The sequence below is a fragment of the Ziziphus jujuba genome, chromosome 2 (genome assembly GCF_031755915.1).
Source record: "Ziziphus jujuba cultivar Dongzao chromosome 2, ASM3175591v1".
NCBI lineage: Eukaryota > Viridiplantae > Streptophyta > Magnoliopsida > Rosales > Rhamnaceae > Ziziphus > Ziziphus jujuba.
The window spans coordinates 11,848,964-11,868,517 of NC_083380.1; the positions used below are offsets into that span (position 1 = coordinate 11,848,964).

The window sequence follows — 19,554 nt, forward strand, 5'->3', positions numbered from 1 at the left end:
GGTACCTTAATATATATATATATATAGATATATATATGGCATTTAACTCCATAAATTCATAAATATTGTTTACAATTTTATGTGAAATCCTTCACAAAAAATCATCTGCAAAGCTTATAGAATTTTGATGGTCATTTTATTGTATAAGCTTGCAGATATAGGATAAAATGCAAATTAGATATCACGTGGAGACAATAACGTTATTATTTTAAAAATATTTATATCTAAACTTTTTTGTTAAAAAAACAAAAACAAAATTAAAAATATTGTCTATTGTACTTAAAACCTGCAAAATTATTTGTTTGACAATTATAATAATTTAAAATATTTATTGGCAGTGACAAAAATAGTTTTATAATAAATCGTCAAAAGAATATAATTAGATTGAAAAATATATAGATATTATGATTTATTTATTTTTTAAATATAACATTTGCTTATAAAGAACCGTATAAATATTTCAAGAACAACTACAGAAATCCAACCTGGTGTAGAATATATACATGAATACATTATTCACCTGACCTTTTATAAATATTTTTGTCAGATCATTATTTTTCATATTTTTTAATTATTGGTTTGCTGTCGGTGCAGAGACTTAAAGTCGAAGCGAGGAGGAGTGGTCAAGGGCATAAAGTTGTTGGACATAGAATGGGACCGCGAGTCTTTAATCTTATTCCTTAAAGATAATTCCTTAAAGATAATTAAAAAAAATATTAATTAGAAGATTGGTCTGCTGAATTTCGTGGGACGTTCAAGGAAGAATGGCAAGCAGTTTCGACCCCTTATTAATTTAATCTTTTTTATTAGTCAAAGAAAAAAAAATCTCAAATATAATTACAGACGCGTTAATTGAGTCATCTAATTAAGTCTTCTCATCGTTTCTTGGAAGGTTCAAGATATGGTGAAACTTCTTCCAAACTCCCTTTTATCTTGCTCTCAAAACAGAGAAACAGAGCGTTTTGGTATCGGAATCGGAGACGAGCAAGCTTGGTAATTTACTTCTGTTTGCATCTTTATTTTCTTACAAACTCCCTTTTATCTTGCTCTCAAAACAGAGAAACAGAGCGTTTTGGTATCGGAATCGGGGACGAGCAAGCTTGGTAATTTACTTCTATTTGCATCTTTATTTTTTGTCCCACAGACCTGTATATTTATGTTTTGAGCTTATAACATCAAGATATGCTATATATAAGACCATTAGAATAAAGGGTTAGGAATATATGCTAAGAAGGACTTCTTTCTTCCTTTTTTTTTTCTTAAAAAATATATACTTGTGGATGTGCAGGGTTACAAACATGGCTTCTTCTTCTTCTTCTTCTTCTGCTCAAGAAAAGCATGATGTGTTTCTAAGTTTCAGAGGTGAGGACACCCGTTTTGGTTTTACTAAGAATCTCTATCATGCTTTGCGTGGAAAGAATATCCAAACCTACATGGATGATCAAAAGCTTGAAAGTGGCCACGAAATCTCACCACAACTTATGGAAGCGATTAAGGAATCTAAGATTTGCATCATAGTTTTGTCCAAAAATTTTGCATCATCGACATGGTGTTTAAATGAATTGGTGCACATACTTGAATGCAAAGGAAATGAGAATGTTATACCGATTTTTTATGACATAGATCCATCCATTGTACGGAAATTATCGGATATTTATGGAGAAGCATTTGTGAAACATAAACAAAACTTTAAGGACAAAAAGGAGAAGGTGGAGCAGTGGAGGCGTGCTCTAGAAAATTTGGCTAATCTGTGTGGTTATCATTCAAAGAATTTCGGGTAACTTTCAATCTTACTAATTAATAATATATACAAAATAATTAATTATATTTTCGCTAGAGTGATTAATTAACAAAATGTATATATTGTTTTTGATAATTAACAATGTTTACTTATATATATATATATTATCTTCAATAATTTTATAAATAATCATACTACAAGAAGTTTAGGCCATAGTGCCAAAACTATTGGCTAGAAATGTCGAATTTGTCACTGATATGAGTTAGTATTTTTTGACAACAAAAATTATAAAACTGTCACTATAATTTGTGGTCAATAAAATAATTGTCACTAAATATTAATTACATAATTCTAGTGGCGAATACCAATGCAATTAATGACAAAATTTTAATGATCAAAACTTGTTTGTACCTAATTTGTGACATCCTTCGCTAAAAGTGTTTAGTGAGAAAGTTCATCACTCTCTGTGACAAATACATATTACCAGCTACGATCTTAGTGACACAAACTTTTTAATGACAAATACATACTTCGATCAACAATGATTTTTACATTTTGTAGTTAAGAGTTCTGTCATTATAGATTAACCTTCTCGTTGTGTCATTTTACTATGCTATGGATTTTACCTTACTTGCATCTTTCTATGTAAATTCTCTCACATGATACACTAAAAAATTATATCCATGCATGTTTTAGGTCAAATATATCTTAATTTGGATTTTTTGGCTTATCAGTTTCAAGGGCTATAAACTAATTAGTAACAATATTGAAACTTCAGGTGGCAAATTAAGTTTAGGTTTAATTATATATTTTTCACACTTGAACTGTAACCAGTTTTGTCTTTTCCCCCAAAAAAACGAAAAATTCCGCCTATTATTATCTGTTGAGCTATATTGCTACTTTAATTTTTGTCAAATCAATCTGATGGATAATTCACATTTAAATTAGTAATGAAAATTACGGGTTAATGTGAGAGAGTGTATTTCCCCAAAAAAAGAAAAGAAAAATGTTAAGAGAGTGGTTTATTTAGGGAAGCAAACCAAAAAATGCAATCGATTATTGGATGTTTGGTATGAAGGATTGGACTAGATTAGACATCACCACATAAGATACCAGATACGACTATTATTTAGCCCATTTTTGGTGCAATACCCGACTAAACAAACTGTACAGGTTATATAGTAATATGTATATAAAAAAAAGTTATATCGTGATATTTTATACTTTAAAAAAATACTAATCATAAAGTAGCAATTTTTTGTATTGCTATATTATATTTACATTATATTTCTATAGGGAATATTTCATTTACACTCTTTTAGATTTGTGATAAATAAGTATTGAGTAAAAAATCAAATAATCTAGATATGTAACGAGTTTATTGAATATTGAAACAATCTATATTTATTTCCTTTAAATGCCTAAACTTATATCAAGAGTCCTCTGTTTCTTCTTTTCTTGTTTTTTCTTTCTTTTTTTGGGAAAAGGAGTCATCTATTTCTTTTTTTTTTTTTTTTAAAAATAGAGTCCTATCTTTCTTACAATACTTATTTGTTTAATTTCTTCAATGATAGGGATGAGCATGAGTTGGTTAACAAAATTGCTAAAGATATTTTATTGAAATTGCCCAAGTACCAACTAACAAATTATGGAGACCTCATTGGAATTGAAGAGCCCCTCAAGGAAATTGAATCATTATTAAGCAATGGCCAAATGGATGTTCGCATCATAGGTATTTGGGGCATGGGAGGTATCGGTAAGACCACCCTTGCTAGCATTGTGTTTCAAAGATGGTCATATTCTCATTTTGATGGTTATTGCTTTCTTGAGGATACTCCAGAAGAAGCAGATAATACAAATCACTTGAGATATAGACTTCTTTTTGCGTTATTAAAGGATAAAACTCTTTTAAGCATGAACACTCCGGATGTAGGATCAACATTAATTCAAAATAGACTCCTCTCTAAAAAGGTTTTTATCGTTTTAGATAATTTGAATGGGAGAAGTTCCAAATTAATTGATTTGTTGGAAGGATATCAACTTGGTATTGGAAGTAGAATCATTGTCACAAGTAGAGATAAGCAACTGCTTGTGACAAAGAATTGTCAAATTTACCAGTTGAAGGGTTTATATGACCATGATGCTCTTCAGCTCTTCCGTTTCCATGCTTTTGGATCAAATTCACTTGCAACAGGTTATGAGGCTTTATTAGAAAGTGTTGCACATTATGCAAAGGGCAATCCATTAGCTCTTAAAGTCTTAGGTTCTTCCCTTAAGTACAAAAGCGTAGAAGAATGGAAAAGTGCATTGGATAAGCTGAAAACAGATCCAGATCCTGAAATTAAAAAAGTGTTAAGAATAAGTTATGATGGATTAGGCGATAAAAGCATCCAAGGTATTTTTCTTGACATTGCATGCTTCTTTAACAATCAAGTACCTAGGGAAGAAGTAGAAAGCATATCAAACCATGCAACAATAGGAATAAGTGTTCTCATTGATAAATCCTTAATAATATCTGAATGGTATAGAATGTTGCGAATGCATGATTTACTACGGCAAATGGCTCGGGCAATTGTTTGTGATGAAAGCAGAGATTGTGGCAATCGTAGTAGGCTATGGAATAATAAGGATTCCTGCCATGTATTGGAAAGAAATACAGTAAGTGCTTATACATTGATTTGTCTATATAAATATGGTTTAGTTAATAAATTATCTTTCTATATATATAGTATTCTTATCTAAAGGATGGTTTGACATCAGGGAACCTCTGCAATTGAAGGCATATTATTGGATCTGTCTCAACTCAGAAAAGATGTAAAAGTGACCCGTACGGCATTTTCAAAGATGTTCAATCTACGACTTCTTAAATTGCATTTGGATAAAAGATTTCCCCCTTATAATTGCTCCAGATACCCCAGTGGAGAATGCAATTTCAGAGTCAGTCTTTCTGATGGGGTTGAGCCTTTTGTTTCGGATGACCTAAAATATTTTCAGTGGGATACATACCCTTTGAAATATTTGCCATATTTTAATCCCGAGAATCTTGTTCAACTTATTATGCGTGAGAGCCAACTTGAACTTCTTTGGAATGAAGACCAGGTATGCACGCTTAGTTTATATATAAAATATATGTTGCATTAGATATATATATATATATATATATATATATATGCAGGCTTAATTTAGATACATATGTTGTATTAGAGATGTAGTAGTGTTTACTTAAAAGTAAATGCATAATCTTGTTTGTTATTATTAATATTATTTTTCTTTTTGGTTGTCAGCGACAGCCACTTGAGCTGGTGAAGTTAAAGAAGATCGATCTTAGTTATTCTGAGCACCTTATGCAAATACCAAATTTGTCTCGGGCTATAAATCTTGAAGTTTTGAATCTTCAAAGTTGCAGCAGTTTGGTTCAACTTCCTTCATTTTTTCAGAATCTTGGCAAGCTTCAGTTTCTACATTTGCAGGTTTGCTACAATCTTGAAGATGGCTTAGAAAATCTTCCAATCAATGTAAGAGAATTATACCTGGATAGGACAGCAATTAAAAGTTTGCCGGAGAGCATTTGGAAGTTGAAATATCTAGAACGGTTGGATCTTTCTTTTTGCCGAAACTTGAGAAAGATTCCAGAAATCTTGTGCCATATGAAATTCTTGGTGGAAATTATGTTATATGGAACAGAGATTGAAGAGTTGCCGAAGTCAATTGACAATCTAACCCGTCTTAAAACTCTATGTCTTGCGTGCAATAAGATCATTAAGTTTCTTCCAAACAGCCTATGTAAATTATTGCATCTTCAAGAGTTGTACCTTAGGGAATGTTCATCACTTGAAGAATTGCCTCCCCTTCCACGTGGTTTGAGGAAATTGGATATAGGAAAATGTGAGAGACTGAAATCATTACCAGAGCTTCCATCATCTTTAGATTATTTGTGTCCAGTGGAATGTTCATCACTTGAAGAATTGCCTCCCCTTCCACGTGGTTTGAGAAAATTGAATATAGGAAAATGTGAGAGACTGAAATCAATAGCAGAGCTTCCGTCATCGTTATTTGATTTGTGTGCAAAGGAATGTTCATCACTTGAAGAATTGCCTCCCCTTCCACATGATTTGGGTACATTGAATATAGTAAAATGTGAGAGACTGAAATCATTACCTGAGCTTCCGTCATCTTTAAATTATTTGAGGGCGAATGAATGTTTATCAATTGAAGAATTGCCTCCCCTTCCACATTGTATGGTGAAATTGAATATAAGAAAATGTGAGAGACTGAAATCAATAGCAGAGCTTCCGTCATCGTTATATTGTTTGTTTGCAGAGGAATGTTCATCACTTGAAGAATTGCCTCCCCTTCCACATGATTTGGGTACATTGAATATAGGAAAATGTGAGAGACTGAAATCATTACCAGAGCTTCCGTCATCTTTATATGATTTGTGTGCAGAGGGATGTTCATCACTTGAAGAATTGCCTCCCCTTCCACATCATTTGCGGCAACTGAATATAGGAAAATGTAAGAGACTGAAATCATTACCAGAGCTTCCGTCATCTTTATATGATTTGTGTGCAGAGGAATGTTCATCACTTGAAGAATTGCCTCCCCTTCCACACAGTTTGCATATATTGAATATAGGAAAATGGGAGAGACTGAAATCATTACCAGAGCTTCCATCATCTTTAAAAGTTTTGAAAGCAAACGACTGCACATCGTTGGAGGCAATATCAAGCTGGGGGTATGCAACCGCACAAAAAAAATTTTACGAAGATCCGTTTTTTTCGTTTGAGAACTGTATAAAACTGGATGACAACACACTCAACAACGTAATTGCTAATCATGTGCACCATCAAGTTTCATCTGCTGAAGATGTATGTATCTTTCTCTCTCCTTTTATTTCTACTATAATCTTTTCTTTTTTTCTTTTTTTTTTTTTTTTTAGTGATTTGGATTTTATTTCATGTCTATATATGTCCATGGTGTACAGGATACTCTGTATGTGTATCCAGGAGACGAAATCCCAGAGTGGTTCAGCTATCAAACTGGCGGTCAAGATTCAATCAGTATCCATCTTCCTCCAAATTGGTTTAAACTGGGATTGAGATTTGCCATTTGCTTTGTTTATGTTGTGCTGAACGGTTATTATGATCAACTTATCGAAGTTGAATACGAATTCAATTTCAAAGCCAACACTAGTAACGGCGGTGATGAACTTCTTTACAAGCATGGTGGTGAGCTTACAAGATTTTTGGGAAGAATTATTGATTCAGATCATGTGTCAATTGTTACGCAACCTCACAACCGCAGAGGATTCTTTTGGCCTATTTCTGATGGTGAATTGTTAGAAGTGTTTGGGCCAAACTGGTCCTCTATCTGTCGCAACATTACCGAGGCTTCTTTCCGTGTATTCCACGAGGATCAGAACGGTGTGATTATGAACATAAAAAAGTTTGGGATTCACCCCCTTAACAATGGGTTTGAGGAGCCAAATGTAGACGGGGACAGTACTTCTAAAAGAGGGTTTGGTGAATGTTCTTCTGATCAACCCAATGGATACCAACACAACCATGACTCGCATCCTCACAATATTTCCAAGTGAATCAAGCTTAAGGGATAATATATTACCGTTTCTTTTTCAAATGAATAGGTACGTAAATCATTTTACATATATATATATATATATATTGGTACATTGAAATATATATTATATCTCCATACAAATTATTACTACTTTTGAATCTACCTAAATAAAGGGCCCTAGAAATATAGAGAAAAATCGTTAAGAGGAAAGTTCATATGCAAATGCTTATTTTTATGTTTTTTTTCTTAATTTTATTATTTTCTTTGATCAGAAAGTGACACCAACTTGCTCATTTTTATTAGTAAAATCTTTCAAGCATTTGTGCATTTAAAAAGGCATTTTCCTTTTTTGGTTTTTTTTTATTTTTTATTTTTTTCGGGCCCAAAAAAAAAAAAAAAAAAAGCTCTACTGAAAAACGAATATAATACATGTTGTTTTGATGTTTTCCAAATTTTATATTAATATCTTACAAGTGTTTGATAAAACGCGTTAAAAAATGGTAGTTTTACTTTTTCCTGGTAATTTTTTTGCGTAATAATTTTCCGAAACATTTAATCAGCTGTTTTGGCAGATAACACTAAAAGCTTTGATGGAGGTCAGGGAGAGAGAGAGAGAGAGAGAGAGAGAGAGAGAGAGAGAGAGAACGCAGTAAGAAGGGCAAAACAGAGGGATAAAGGGAGATAAGGTTGACCGCCCGGTAACCGCAGAGCTCTTAGTTTGTTATACAAGGGAGTGGAAAGGAGGGAAGAGAAACAGTCAAGCTCTAATGGCCTACAATTGTTCTTTTTTTTGTTCAATTATTTTTTTTTTTTTGGGAATTAAACTCTTAAATATTTTTACACTTTTTTTTTTTAGTTTATATATTTTTTAGCGTTGTTACTTTTTTTTTATTTGGGGGGAGAATTTGCACATTGTTACTACATTACATAACCACTCACATTGCCCCTAAGGTATTCTCTATCTGTTTGTCACTTTGATTTAATCATATACCAATCCATGAAAAATAACTTTTTATCTGATAGAAAGAAAAAAAAAAAAACACAAAACACAAAACACAAAACACGAAACAAATTTAATTGTTAAAATACCTTATTAAAAATTAGTTTGTAAAATTATCGTTTATTAAAATTTTATATTTTTTAAACTAACGTTATTGATAGAAAAAAAAATTCCCATTTCTCCTGAAGCATTTTTCCTATTTTCGTTAATCTATTCATTTATCACTCAAAAGTTTATTTCTAATAATTTTTTTTTTAAAACTAATGTCATTTTTTTCTTTTCTTTTTTTTTTTTTGACATATGTTTTTCCGTTTTGATTTCAAGTTTTTTTTTCTTTCTTTTTTTTTTTCCTTAGTTTGCAAAATTAACCTTTATTAAAATTTTATATTTTTTAAAATTAATGATATTTGATAGAAAAATAGTCAATGAAAAATAATTTTCCCATTTTTCCTGAAACATTTTTCCTCTTTTTGTTAATTTACTTATTTATCACTCAAAGTTTATTTCTAATCATTTTTTAAAAAACTCATGCCTTCTTATGTTTACCCAAGTTCCTTTTTCATTTTTTTTCCCTAAATTCATGTCTTTTCTTTTTCTTTTTGACCTCAAGATTTTTTATTTTTTATTTTTTATTTTTTTTTTGTAACTCACGCATTTTTCCCATTTTCGTTAATCTATTCATTTATCACTCAAAGTTTATTTCTAATATATATAAACTCATGTCTTCTGATTTTACCGATCGAGTTCGTCTTTGCAATTTTTTATTTTTTATTTTTTCTAAACTCATGTCTTTTCTTTCTTTTTTTTTTTCTGTTTTTCCTTTCTTTGTTACTCAAGTCATTGAAAAAAAGAATAAAAATAATAATTTCCCCATCCTTTTTGAATTTTTTTTTTCTAAATTTGTGTCTTTTTTTTTTTTAATAACTTGTGTTTTCCTTTTTGAACACAAGTTCAACCCCCCCCCCCCTCTCTTTTTTTTTTGTAAATCAAGTTATTTTAAAAATTACAATTTTATTAAATGTTCTATTTATGATATCTCTATTTTTCCCCTTAAAGTTTTTCTAATTATTCATTTCCTTTTATTTATTTATATCTTCTTCTTCGTTTTAACATATGTATTATTTTTCTATTACTCATATTCTCATTCATCTTTACTTATGATGGATAAATTATAGTTCTCCGAATTGAAAACTCAACGCCATTTTTCAGACATCAAACAAGGATAACTCAGTTCAGCATTACACATCACCACACCACAAAATACTAAACCCATTATGTTATTGGGAAAGGGATAGTCGTATGTTACTAGATAGTTGTATGTTACATGACTATTTTTAGTCCACTGACCGTTAACTAAGAGACAAGACGTTGATAGAGTCTCTTGGGGTCGTTTACTTGGGACAAGCTTGGTACGATAGGGGTAGTGTGATACTAGGTTAGATCATTTGTAGTTGTCAGTTTTTCGTAAAGGTCCAAATTTCCCATCTTTGTAAAGGTCAGTTATTTATTTCCCATGGTGCATGTAAATATCAGTAGATATCATGGAATGGGCTTATGAATGAATGAATATTGATCTTCCAAGCTCTATGTCTCTTCTCTTTTCCTTTATATTTCTTCTTGTTAGTTCTTGACTCGCTATTACAAATCATTTGGTATCAAAGCAACGTTCCACGGACACCTGTGTTAAGACTAAAGCAGAATTCTATGTAGAGGCTCGGGAAATACTAGCAAGACATGATACTAGCCTGGAGCAACTCCTTTCTACCTTGCAGATTGTTCTCAATGAGTCACAAGCTTTAAGGTTTAGTGTCAGGACCCGTCCAAAGTTCCTCACCGGAACCCTAGACAAGCCCTGATCCCAGGGAAACCCTACCGGTGTCAGGACCCGTCCAGAATTCCTCCTCCAAAACCCTAAACAAGCCCTGATCCCAGGGAAACCCTACCGGACCCTCCAACGGAAAATCCGACAGAGCCTCCCCTAAGGGATTTACTTACCACAAATTACCTGCACTGAAAACACACTTCTATAAACGTCCCCTTATTCCTCTCACAAACTACAAATTGTTCCACGAATTTCAGCACTTCTCAAAAGCAACAACAGTCCAGTGCATAAATAAAACAGAAGTATCCCAATAGTATACAGAGCTTTAAGAAGTGCTAAACAACAGAAATACAACAAGGCTGAAAGGAAATAATACACTGAAATGAAAGAGTACAGAAGTACTTCTCGAAACACAACAGCAGCGGAAAACTTGGTTCGCTCCGGAAGAACGTCTACCACCACTTGCACCTAAGGGAACGGAATTTAAGAGTGTGAGATGCTAATCATCTCCGTGAGTAACCCGAACTACTGAACACCTTTTGTGATAATAAAAATAATAGTAATAGCAATTAAGGAATAAAACAAATACCAACAATTAATAAATAAATAATAATAACTTTTGGAAAATAATAATTTCCCTCAAAACTCTCACCAATCGCTCCGTTTGAAATGTTCCCTTTTTAAAACATTTTCGCAAAACCCAATGTACGTACCTCCCAAAAACCAAGGGATTAAACCATTTGATACACAATAAATAAATAAAAACATACCCCAATATATATAATAAAAATATAATAAATTATAGTAAATACATTTTGAACACCTTTGGGGTTTAAACCATTATTTGCAATTTACACCGACGCACCACACCATATACCGGTGATACCCTCCGATACTCAGCGTCCCGAGCACCGACTGGCGGGGAGGTTAAAGAGAGAAACCTGCAACGGTCACTTCGGCGTCCCGACAGTACCGCTGCTAAAAACCATCACCCGGCCAAGGAGGGGGGCGGCTGTGCGCAACAATAACCTTGCCTGCCCACGGTCCAATGGCAACTCACGGGTGAAGTAATAACCGCATGCTAAACCATATAATAACCGCGTGCTACCACGTGTCCATACACCATACACCAGAACACCAATACTGTATGAGTGTGTCTAAAAATAAACATTAATAACCAACCGTACCGTTTTTCCAAAAACCACCGTGGGAAGTATACCAAATTTTCACAAAACACCATCCCACATATTTTTATTTAATAACCCGGTACGAAACATTGATAACCAACAAACCACAATTTTCTCGAAATACGAAATGCAACCATAAAAATACCGCGGGCATAATTTATAAAATCTAAACAAATATTTTCGTAAAATATTTAATCCAATTATGCCCGAAAAATCAATACTGAAAACCACGTACAAATAATACCGAAACATACTATGCTCATGCATAATAAACAAATTAAACCACAATAAACCATAATTAAATCACACCACATGAGCATAATTTAAATACCAAATTAAATACCAATTAAATATAATTAATTGCCCAAAATAATTTTTGAAGGTGGGTCACTCACCTGGAGCACGCAAATCAACTAAGATCCTCCTCGGGATCAACTCTACTACTCGCGCGTGCACCTAAACAACCACAGTACACCAACCAAAAATATTAATATTTTATTCGGGTAATTCCCAAATGGATACCCGGGGAGCGAACACCAAGCGATATCTAAAGGGTTACGAGTTATATACCGAATCGAAGCTCGCGTGATGAGGGTCACGGATTCGGTCTTACTTTCCGGTGATCGGACCCGACGGGGTCGGAATCTCGCCGGAAAGCTTTTCGGGTTTCGGCTCCGCAATTCTCCCAAACCATCGCGAAAATGGCCAGAAGTGGGTCGATTTGCAGTGGCCGGCGGTGGAGGGGAAAAACTCGCCGCCGAACTTCGGACGTCCGATCCGGGCGCGTCCGGCGGCCGTTCGCCGTGAAACTTGGAGGTTTTGCCGGAAATGGGGAGGGAAAACTTTCTGGCCAGCGCGTGCACTGTAGATCGGCCGGAACAGTGAAAAAACTCCGGTGGCCGGCGGTCTTTCTCTCTCTCTTTCTCTCTCTTCCCCGAGAGTTTTAACAAATAAAAACCCCTGTGTGACACTGTTCATGCCACGTGGACCAATTAGAAGCTGACACATGGTGTTTCACTGTTCACCGACCCAAAAACATTAAAATAATACGGTATCCGGTAAACTTCAAACGTCCATAACTTTTCAACCGGATGTCCGTTTTAAGCGTGCCGCTAGTCTGTGAACTCGTATCGACGAGCACTTCACAACCATGCACGAGTCAAAGCTCATTTCCCCATAAACAAAAAGTCAACCCCGGCACTCCTTGGACAGTTTGGACCGCAACTTGTTTCATCCATAACTTTCAAACCGTAGCTCCGTTTTCGACGTGCTACCAGTCTACGAACTCGGGGCATCGTGCACTTCGCCACGGTACCCTGGTCAACTCGAAATTCCCACCGAGTCAAAAAGTCAACTTTTGACCCCCTAAGTCAACGGTCAACGGTCAACCTCGGTCAACGTGCACGGATTCCGGTGCAATTTGGGACTGGGTGTTACAACCGGACCCTCCTATGGAAAATCCAGCAGAACCTCCCCTAAGGGATGGACTTACCACAAATTCCTGCATTGAAAACACACTTCTATAACGTTCCCCTTATTCCTCCCACAATACTACAAGTTGATTCCACAAATTTCAGCACTTCAAAAACAAATAACAGTAATCCAGTGCATAATAAATACATAAGTGTCCCATATAATATACGGAGCTTTATGAAGTACTACTAAGTATAGAATACAACAAGAGTGAAAGAAATATTACAACTGCAATAAAAGAAGAACAGGGTACTTCACGAACTAAAACAGCGATGAAGATCAAGTCCGCTTCGGATGAACACCAACAACCTGGTACCTAGAGGAACGAAATTTGAAAATATGAGATGCTAATCATCTCAGTGAGTAACCCTATCTACTATACAATATAATACCACGGTAATAAAGTAGATAAATAATAATTAATTGGAAATAATAATTTCTCTCAAAACCCTTACAATTTTCTCAGTTGGAAAAGTTCCCCTTTTAAAACTTTTTCACAAAACCCTTTGTTTGTATTCCCCGAAAACCAAGACATCAATTAATTCACTGAATATCAAATAAAATATAATAAGTCAAGCATCCAAAATATTTAAAATCCCCAATCAAATAAATACCAGAAACAGTATATAATTATATTTTTACTTCCAATATGATTTTAAAATATTTATTTTAAAATTCCAGTTCTTAAAATCACTTGATGCACCCACTATATACCAGTGGCGCCAACAGTACCCAGTGTCCCAAGGTACCGCCAGATAGGAGGTTATAGAAAGAAACCGACATACGGTCGCGTGGCGTCCCATCGCCCCGCTGCTAACTGGTGTCCCGGCCATGGAGGGGCGGCCTACTCTCATCCGATGGCAACCACAGGACAACCTCATAAAATCACCTGGGCGCTAATCACATCCGTGTGCACACTAACCATATCACATATAAACAGAACACCAGTACATGCACGGTGCATCTAAAAATCATAAAATCCACATATTTAATTTATATATCAAAACTCACATTTTGCATAAACATAGCGGGTTTATTCCATCTGCTTGAACCCAGAAATTCTCCACAATTTCTTTATAATCAACACCATAAATTCCATGATTTTCAAATCCACCAATTCAAATATTCCAATTTTTCCAATAGCATAAATAATTCTTGAAGTGTAATAATTAAATCACATAATATTCCATGGGCATACTTTATAAAAATTGAAGTCACCAACATAAACAAATATTTCCTTGAAATATTTGAAAATCAAATCATGCCCGATTTAATATTAAAACCACAAGAATTTCAAAATCCTCAATACCATAAAATAGTTTCACATTTGCATAAATTTATATAATGCATATTTTCTTTAATCAAAATAAATTCACCAATAATTCCACAATAAATCAATTAAATATTTGGCACATAGAATTTAAATTCCAAATATTCAAATCACACATAATAATCACCAATTCAATTCCCGAAATTAATTTGAAGGTGGGTCACTCACCTGGAGCACGCAATTAATCTCAGATCCACCATGGGATCAATTCCATGATTCACCCGTGCTCCTAAAACACAATTCACACACAGTCAAATAAATTAATATTTTAATCGGATAAATAATACCCGGTACCCGGGGGGTCAAACACAAACGTTATCCAAAATTGACAAATTATATGTCTATGGAAAGCTTGTGAGATGAGGATCACATTACCGACCTCCATTGAGTTCAATTCGACCGGCGGTGGCCGGAATTTGGTCGAAAAGATTCGGCAAGTTGAGTTAATTGGAGCTCAGAATCGGAATCAGAGGGTCCAAATTAGTGGGAAAGGACTGGTTGCACGACCGGTGGCTGCCGGAAAATGGGCAAACCAGCGACACACCGGCCGCCGGCGTTGGAGGCCGATCCCGGCGCTTCCGCTGGCCATTCGGCCGGAGATTTGGCCGCCGGTGTCACCCAGCTGGGGGCTTTCACGTCGGCCGGTGCGTGAGTGGTTCCGGTGGCCGAAAAATGTGCAGCAGGGAGAGAAAGAGACGGTCGGTGGGAAGGAAGAAAGAAAGAAAGAAAGAAGAAGAAGAAGAAGAAGAAGAAGGATCGGGCCCCGTGGCCTTTTTCTCCCACGTGGGGAAAAGAAAAGAAAAAAAAAAGAAAAAGAAAAAGGAAAATAAAAATAAAAAGAAATAAATTAAAAAAATAATTAAATAATATTAATAATAATGTTATTATTTAAAATAATAATAAAATAATATGATATTACACATGGTTGACATGTGACTTCTCAACATGGTGACACATGGTCACCTTCATTAAGTCACACGTGGCACATCGTTACACGTTAAAAAATAATATTAAAATAATACAGTATTTGAAAAACTCTACAGGTCCATAACTTCCAAACCACATGTCCAAATCGGACATGCCACTAGTCTACAGACTCGTATCAACGAGCACTTCACAACCATACATGAGTCAACACTCAACTTTGCATGAATAAAAAGTCAACTCCGGCACCCCTTGGACAGTTTGGACCTTAACTTGTTTTGCTCATAACTTTCAAACCGTACAAACTTTCAAACCCCTTTGGTCAATGGTCAACAGTCAACCTCGGTCAACGTACAAAAATTTCGACATGGTTCAGGACGGGGTGTTACATTTAGCATGCACAACAACTAAGGAACCAAGATGTCAACCCTTTTCATCAGGGAGAATCCTCGTTGAACCAAGTGCCACATTGTTTTGAGAATTTAACCTCTCAAAATAAGGCAGAAAAGGGTCCCAAATTCAAGTTGCACTTTCTGAAACTTGATGGAGAGGACCCAATGAGTGGATTTACAAGTGTGTGCAATATTTTAAATTTAACAGTGTGGAACCCGATCAGCAAGTCCAATTGGCTTCCTTTCACCTTTAAGGAGTTGCTTTATAGTGAAATCGCTTGTTGAGTAAGTTTAAAAAGCCTCTTACATGGAGAGCATTTACCCGGGCAACTACATCGGTTTGGACCTGCCGAATATGAAGACACCCTGAGGCTTTCACTGATTGAAGTAAACTTCTACCATGGCTCTTTATCAATCAAAATTTGAATGATTGTCTCAGAGGATTGATATGCTATTGGAAGGTTACATGATTGGTTATTTAATGGTTGGATTGCAAGATGATGTATGCATAGATGTAAAAGTGAAGAGGCCAAAGTCTTTTATGGAAGCCATAAGGTCACGATGGACTGAAGAGTGGAATCAATTGCGGTGAAGGAGCATTGGCCAATTGCATCAACTTGAATAGGTACCATTGCCAAAGTTTATTGTGGATCTGTTTGTAGGCCTCTTAGGCAACTTCCAATGGTGCGATCTTCTCCATAAACCTCCACAGGTCTTAAAGAGATCACAAGTTAGCATGCCAAGGAACAAACGACTAAGGATTTGTGTTTTGCGATTAACATTTCATTGTAGGCCATCACTGCTAACACCCTTAAATTTACATGATTGATGAGCCAACCACGGTGGTAGTGGTGGAAAAACAAGTGGTGGTTTCCCAAAAAATAACCTAACTTCTTCCTTGAGGACAAGGAAACTATAAGGGGGAGAAATGATAGGGTCCCCTGGGAAAGGGTGGGTTGTCATTTACTTGGGGCAAGCTTGGGTACAATAAGGTTCATGTGGTACTAGATTAGGTCATGCATACTTATTGTCAGTTTTTCATAGTGGTCCTGTTTCCCATCGTTAGTGGTCAGTTATTTATTTTTCCCTCTTCTAGTGGTGGCATCTTGGTTTAGCACCACCAGCAGTAGTAAAAACAGTAGTAAAAGCAGCAGTAAAGACAAAGTACAGACTTCTCTAATAGTAACAAAGTTTAAAAGCCAAACTTGAAATATAACGGTTAGAGTAGCACGTACCAAGGAGCCACACGTGCCTGTTTCAACCGGCTCCAATCTGCACCTTTTCGCTCTTTCATTAACATGTTTCAAAATGCAGTGTTTGCATTGAAGAATAATATGTATTTAGCCAACTTGTTTACTATTTTCATATACATATTTTTCCTATCGTTTATAAACTTGTAGAAACATGAGCATCAAGTTTTAAGAGTTCCAGTATCTTGATTGCCTTCAAAAGTAGGAAAGGCTTGTATGAATGGCAGATTATGCCATTTGGCCTCTACAATGCCCTAAGTACTTTCATGCACCTCATGAATCAAATCTTTATATCTTTCATTGGTCATTTGTATTTGTGTACTTTGATCATATCTTACTATATAGCATAATAGAAGAAGACCACTTGCTTGTACTGTGCAAAGTATTTCAAGTGCTGAGAAACAATAAGTTATATCTCAGTATTTAAAAATGTGAATTCTTCACTAATTGTCTCCTATTTCTGGATTTCATTATTAGTAAAGAGGGTATACACACTGACCCAAAGAAACTACACGCAATCCTTGATTGGCCTTAACCATAAACTATGATTGAACTTCGAAGTTTTCATGGTCTAGCCACCTTTTACAGGAGATTCATCAGGAATTTCAATGAAATAGCTGCCCTTTAACTGTCAGTCTCAAGAAGAATGGGTTTAAATGGGAATAGCCATAACAAGACAGTTTTGATTTGTTGAAGCAAAAGCTCACTCATGCTTCTATATTGGCTCTACCTAGCTTTAACAAAGTTTTTGAAGAAGAAACAAATGCTCAAAGGTGGGCATTGAAGCTAGTTTAACTCAAGAAGGTCGTCCCATTGAATTCTTCAGTGAAAAGCCTTACCCAGCACAATAAAAATGGTCCACCTATTGACAAGAGTTGTATGATGCCATTCATGTTTTTGATCATTGGATACATTACCTTGTTCAAAAAGGCTTCATCTTACATAGTGATCACCGTTCCTTTAAGTATCTCAACTCTCAAAAGAAGCTCAATGACTTGCATGCTCACTGGCTTGAATTCCTTCAAAAATTTCATTATGCTTTTCACCATCAGGCAGGCCATCGAAATACAGTTGCTAATGCCCTCGATCATAAGTACACTTTACTTACCATCTTTAAATCAATCTATAAGACTTTGCACATCTTAAAGGCAACCAACTCTGTATACCCAAGACCTCCATTTGTGAGTTCATCATGCAAGACCTCCACGTTGATGGCTTAGCTATCCATGCTGGCCGTGACAAAACTATTTCAACTATCACTCAATGTTTCTTTTAGCCTAAGATGAAAGCTCAAATTGTTTTTTTTATTATTCACTATCCTGTATGTCAAGTTATCAAATGTCAATCTCAAAATGTTGGCCTTTATACTCCTTTGCCAACTCTTGTTACTATCTAGGAGGACCTCTCCGTGGATTTTATCCTTGGTCTTTCAAAGACTATCGCCAAGTAGACTCCATTTTCGTTGTCATAGACTGTTTTTCTAAAATAGCCCATTCCCTTCTTTATAAGAAGGCATCTGATGCAAGTTATATGGCTCATCTGTTCTTTTAAGAGGTGGTTTGTCTTCATGGAATTTGAAAAACAATAACTTCTAAATGTGATGTAAAGTTCATCAGCTATTTTTGGAAAGTCTTATGGAAGAAGTTTGATACCAAACTCCAATATAACAGTTCTTATCATCCACAAACTGAGGTAGTCAATCGTAGTTTTGGCAATATGCTTTACAACTTAGCTTTAGACAAACATCAACAGTGGGATTCCATTCTGCCACAAGTTGAATTTGCCTACAACAGCATGGTTAACAGCTCCACTGGTTCCCAACCTTTTGCTATTGTCTATACTAAAGTAGCCAACAATACCACTAATCTCATATCTTTACCCATGCCCCCTCTTCAAGGTGTTACTACTTTTGTAGACAACCATGTGCAATTTCACAAGAAAGTTCAAGACCAAATTGAATAGGCCAACCTTAAATATAAAGTTGCAGCAAATGCTCATCACTTCCATAAGACATACAATGGAGGCGACCTTGTTATGGTTTACCTGTGCAAGAACTTTTTCCCACTTGTACCTATAACAAGGTGCAGCCCTGCAAACTTGGTCCTTTTGTCATTACAAAACGTGTAGGAGACAACACTTATCATGTTGATTTGCTAGACAATCCTCACATATCTCCTGTATTTAATGTCTCGCATCTCGACCCCTATTTGCCTCCTGGTAATTTGCCCGCACTCTCTCTTCAACTAGAGGATGAGTTTTCTAAAACTGGAAAAGAATTGGTGGAGCAACAGTAGCAGAAACAGCAACAAAAGCAGCTGCAAAGATAGAGTACAGGCTTCTCCAACGGTAACAAAGCTCAAGAGCCAAATTTGAAATGACTGTTAGACTAGCACATACCAAGGAGCCACATGTGCCTGTTTCAGCTAGCTCCAATCCACACCATTTTACTCTATCATTAACATGTTTCAAATGCAGCACTTGCATTGAAGAATAATATGTACTTAGCCAACTTGTTTACTCTTTTTACATACACATTTCTCCTATCGTTTACAAAATTATAGAAGCATCAAATTTCAAAAGTTCCAACATCTTCTGGATTGGTTAGCTTGGTTACTGGAATTTCAATTTTATTTAATCAAAGCTTCTACATCACATCTGTTCCAGATAACTAGGTTGTAAATTGGGTAACCAAAATGAATATTAGTTGAACGGGTGGAAGAAGAACCATCAGAGAGGGTGGGGAAGTGATGGTACTGATTATGGTAATTTTTTTAACTGATTACCTATCACTTTTTTTTTTCTTTTCCTTTTTCTTTTTTATTTATTTTTTTTTTTTGGTGAAGAAGAAGAAGATTATT

General features: G+C 35.3%; 1 protein-coding gene across 4 annotated transcripts; it reads left to right on the forward strand.

Annotated features, from left to right (window-relative positions):
• Nucleotides 1-711: 711 nt before the first annotated feature.
• LOC107418401 (TMV resistance protein N-like) lies at nt 712-8,230 on the forward strand. 4 transcript variants are annotated; one of them, XM_060813996.1, is made up of 7 exons: nt 712-993; nt 1,289-1,777; nt 3,316-4,399; nt 4,502-4,840; nt 5,026-6,609; nt 6,726-7,385; nt 7,879-8,230. In XM_060813996.1, exons 1-6 carry the CDS (start codon nt 902-904, stop codon nt 7,335-7,337), a joined length of 4,200 nt encoding a protein of 1,399 aa, XP_060669979.1. In that variant the 5' UTR covers nt 712-901; the 3' UTR covers nt 7,338-7,385; nt 7,879-8,230. The 4 variants fall into 4 exon arrangements, with proteins under 4 accessions (XP_060669979.1, XP_060669978.1, XP_060669980.1 ...); XM_060813995.1 differs by having other exon boundaries at nt 7,891-8,230; XM_060813997.1 differs by having other exon boundaries at nt 713-993; nt 5,032-6,609; nt 7,891-8,230.
• Nucleotides 8,231-19,554: the final 11,324 nt, after the last annotated feature.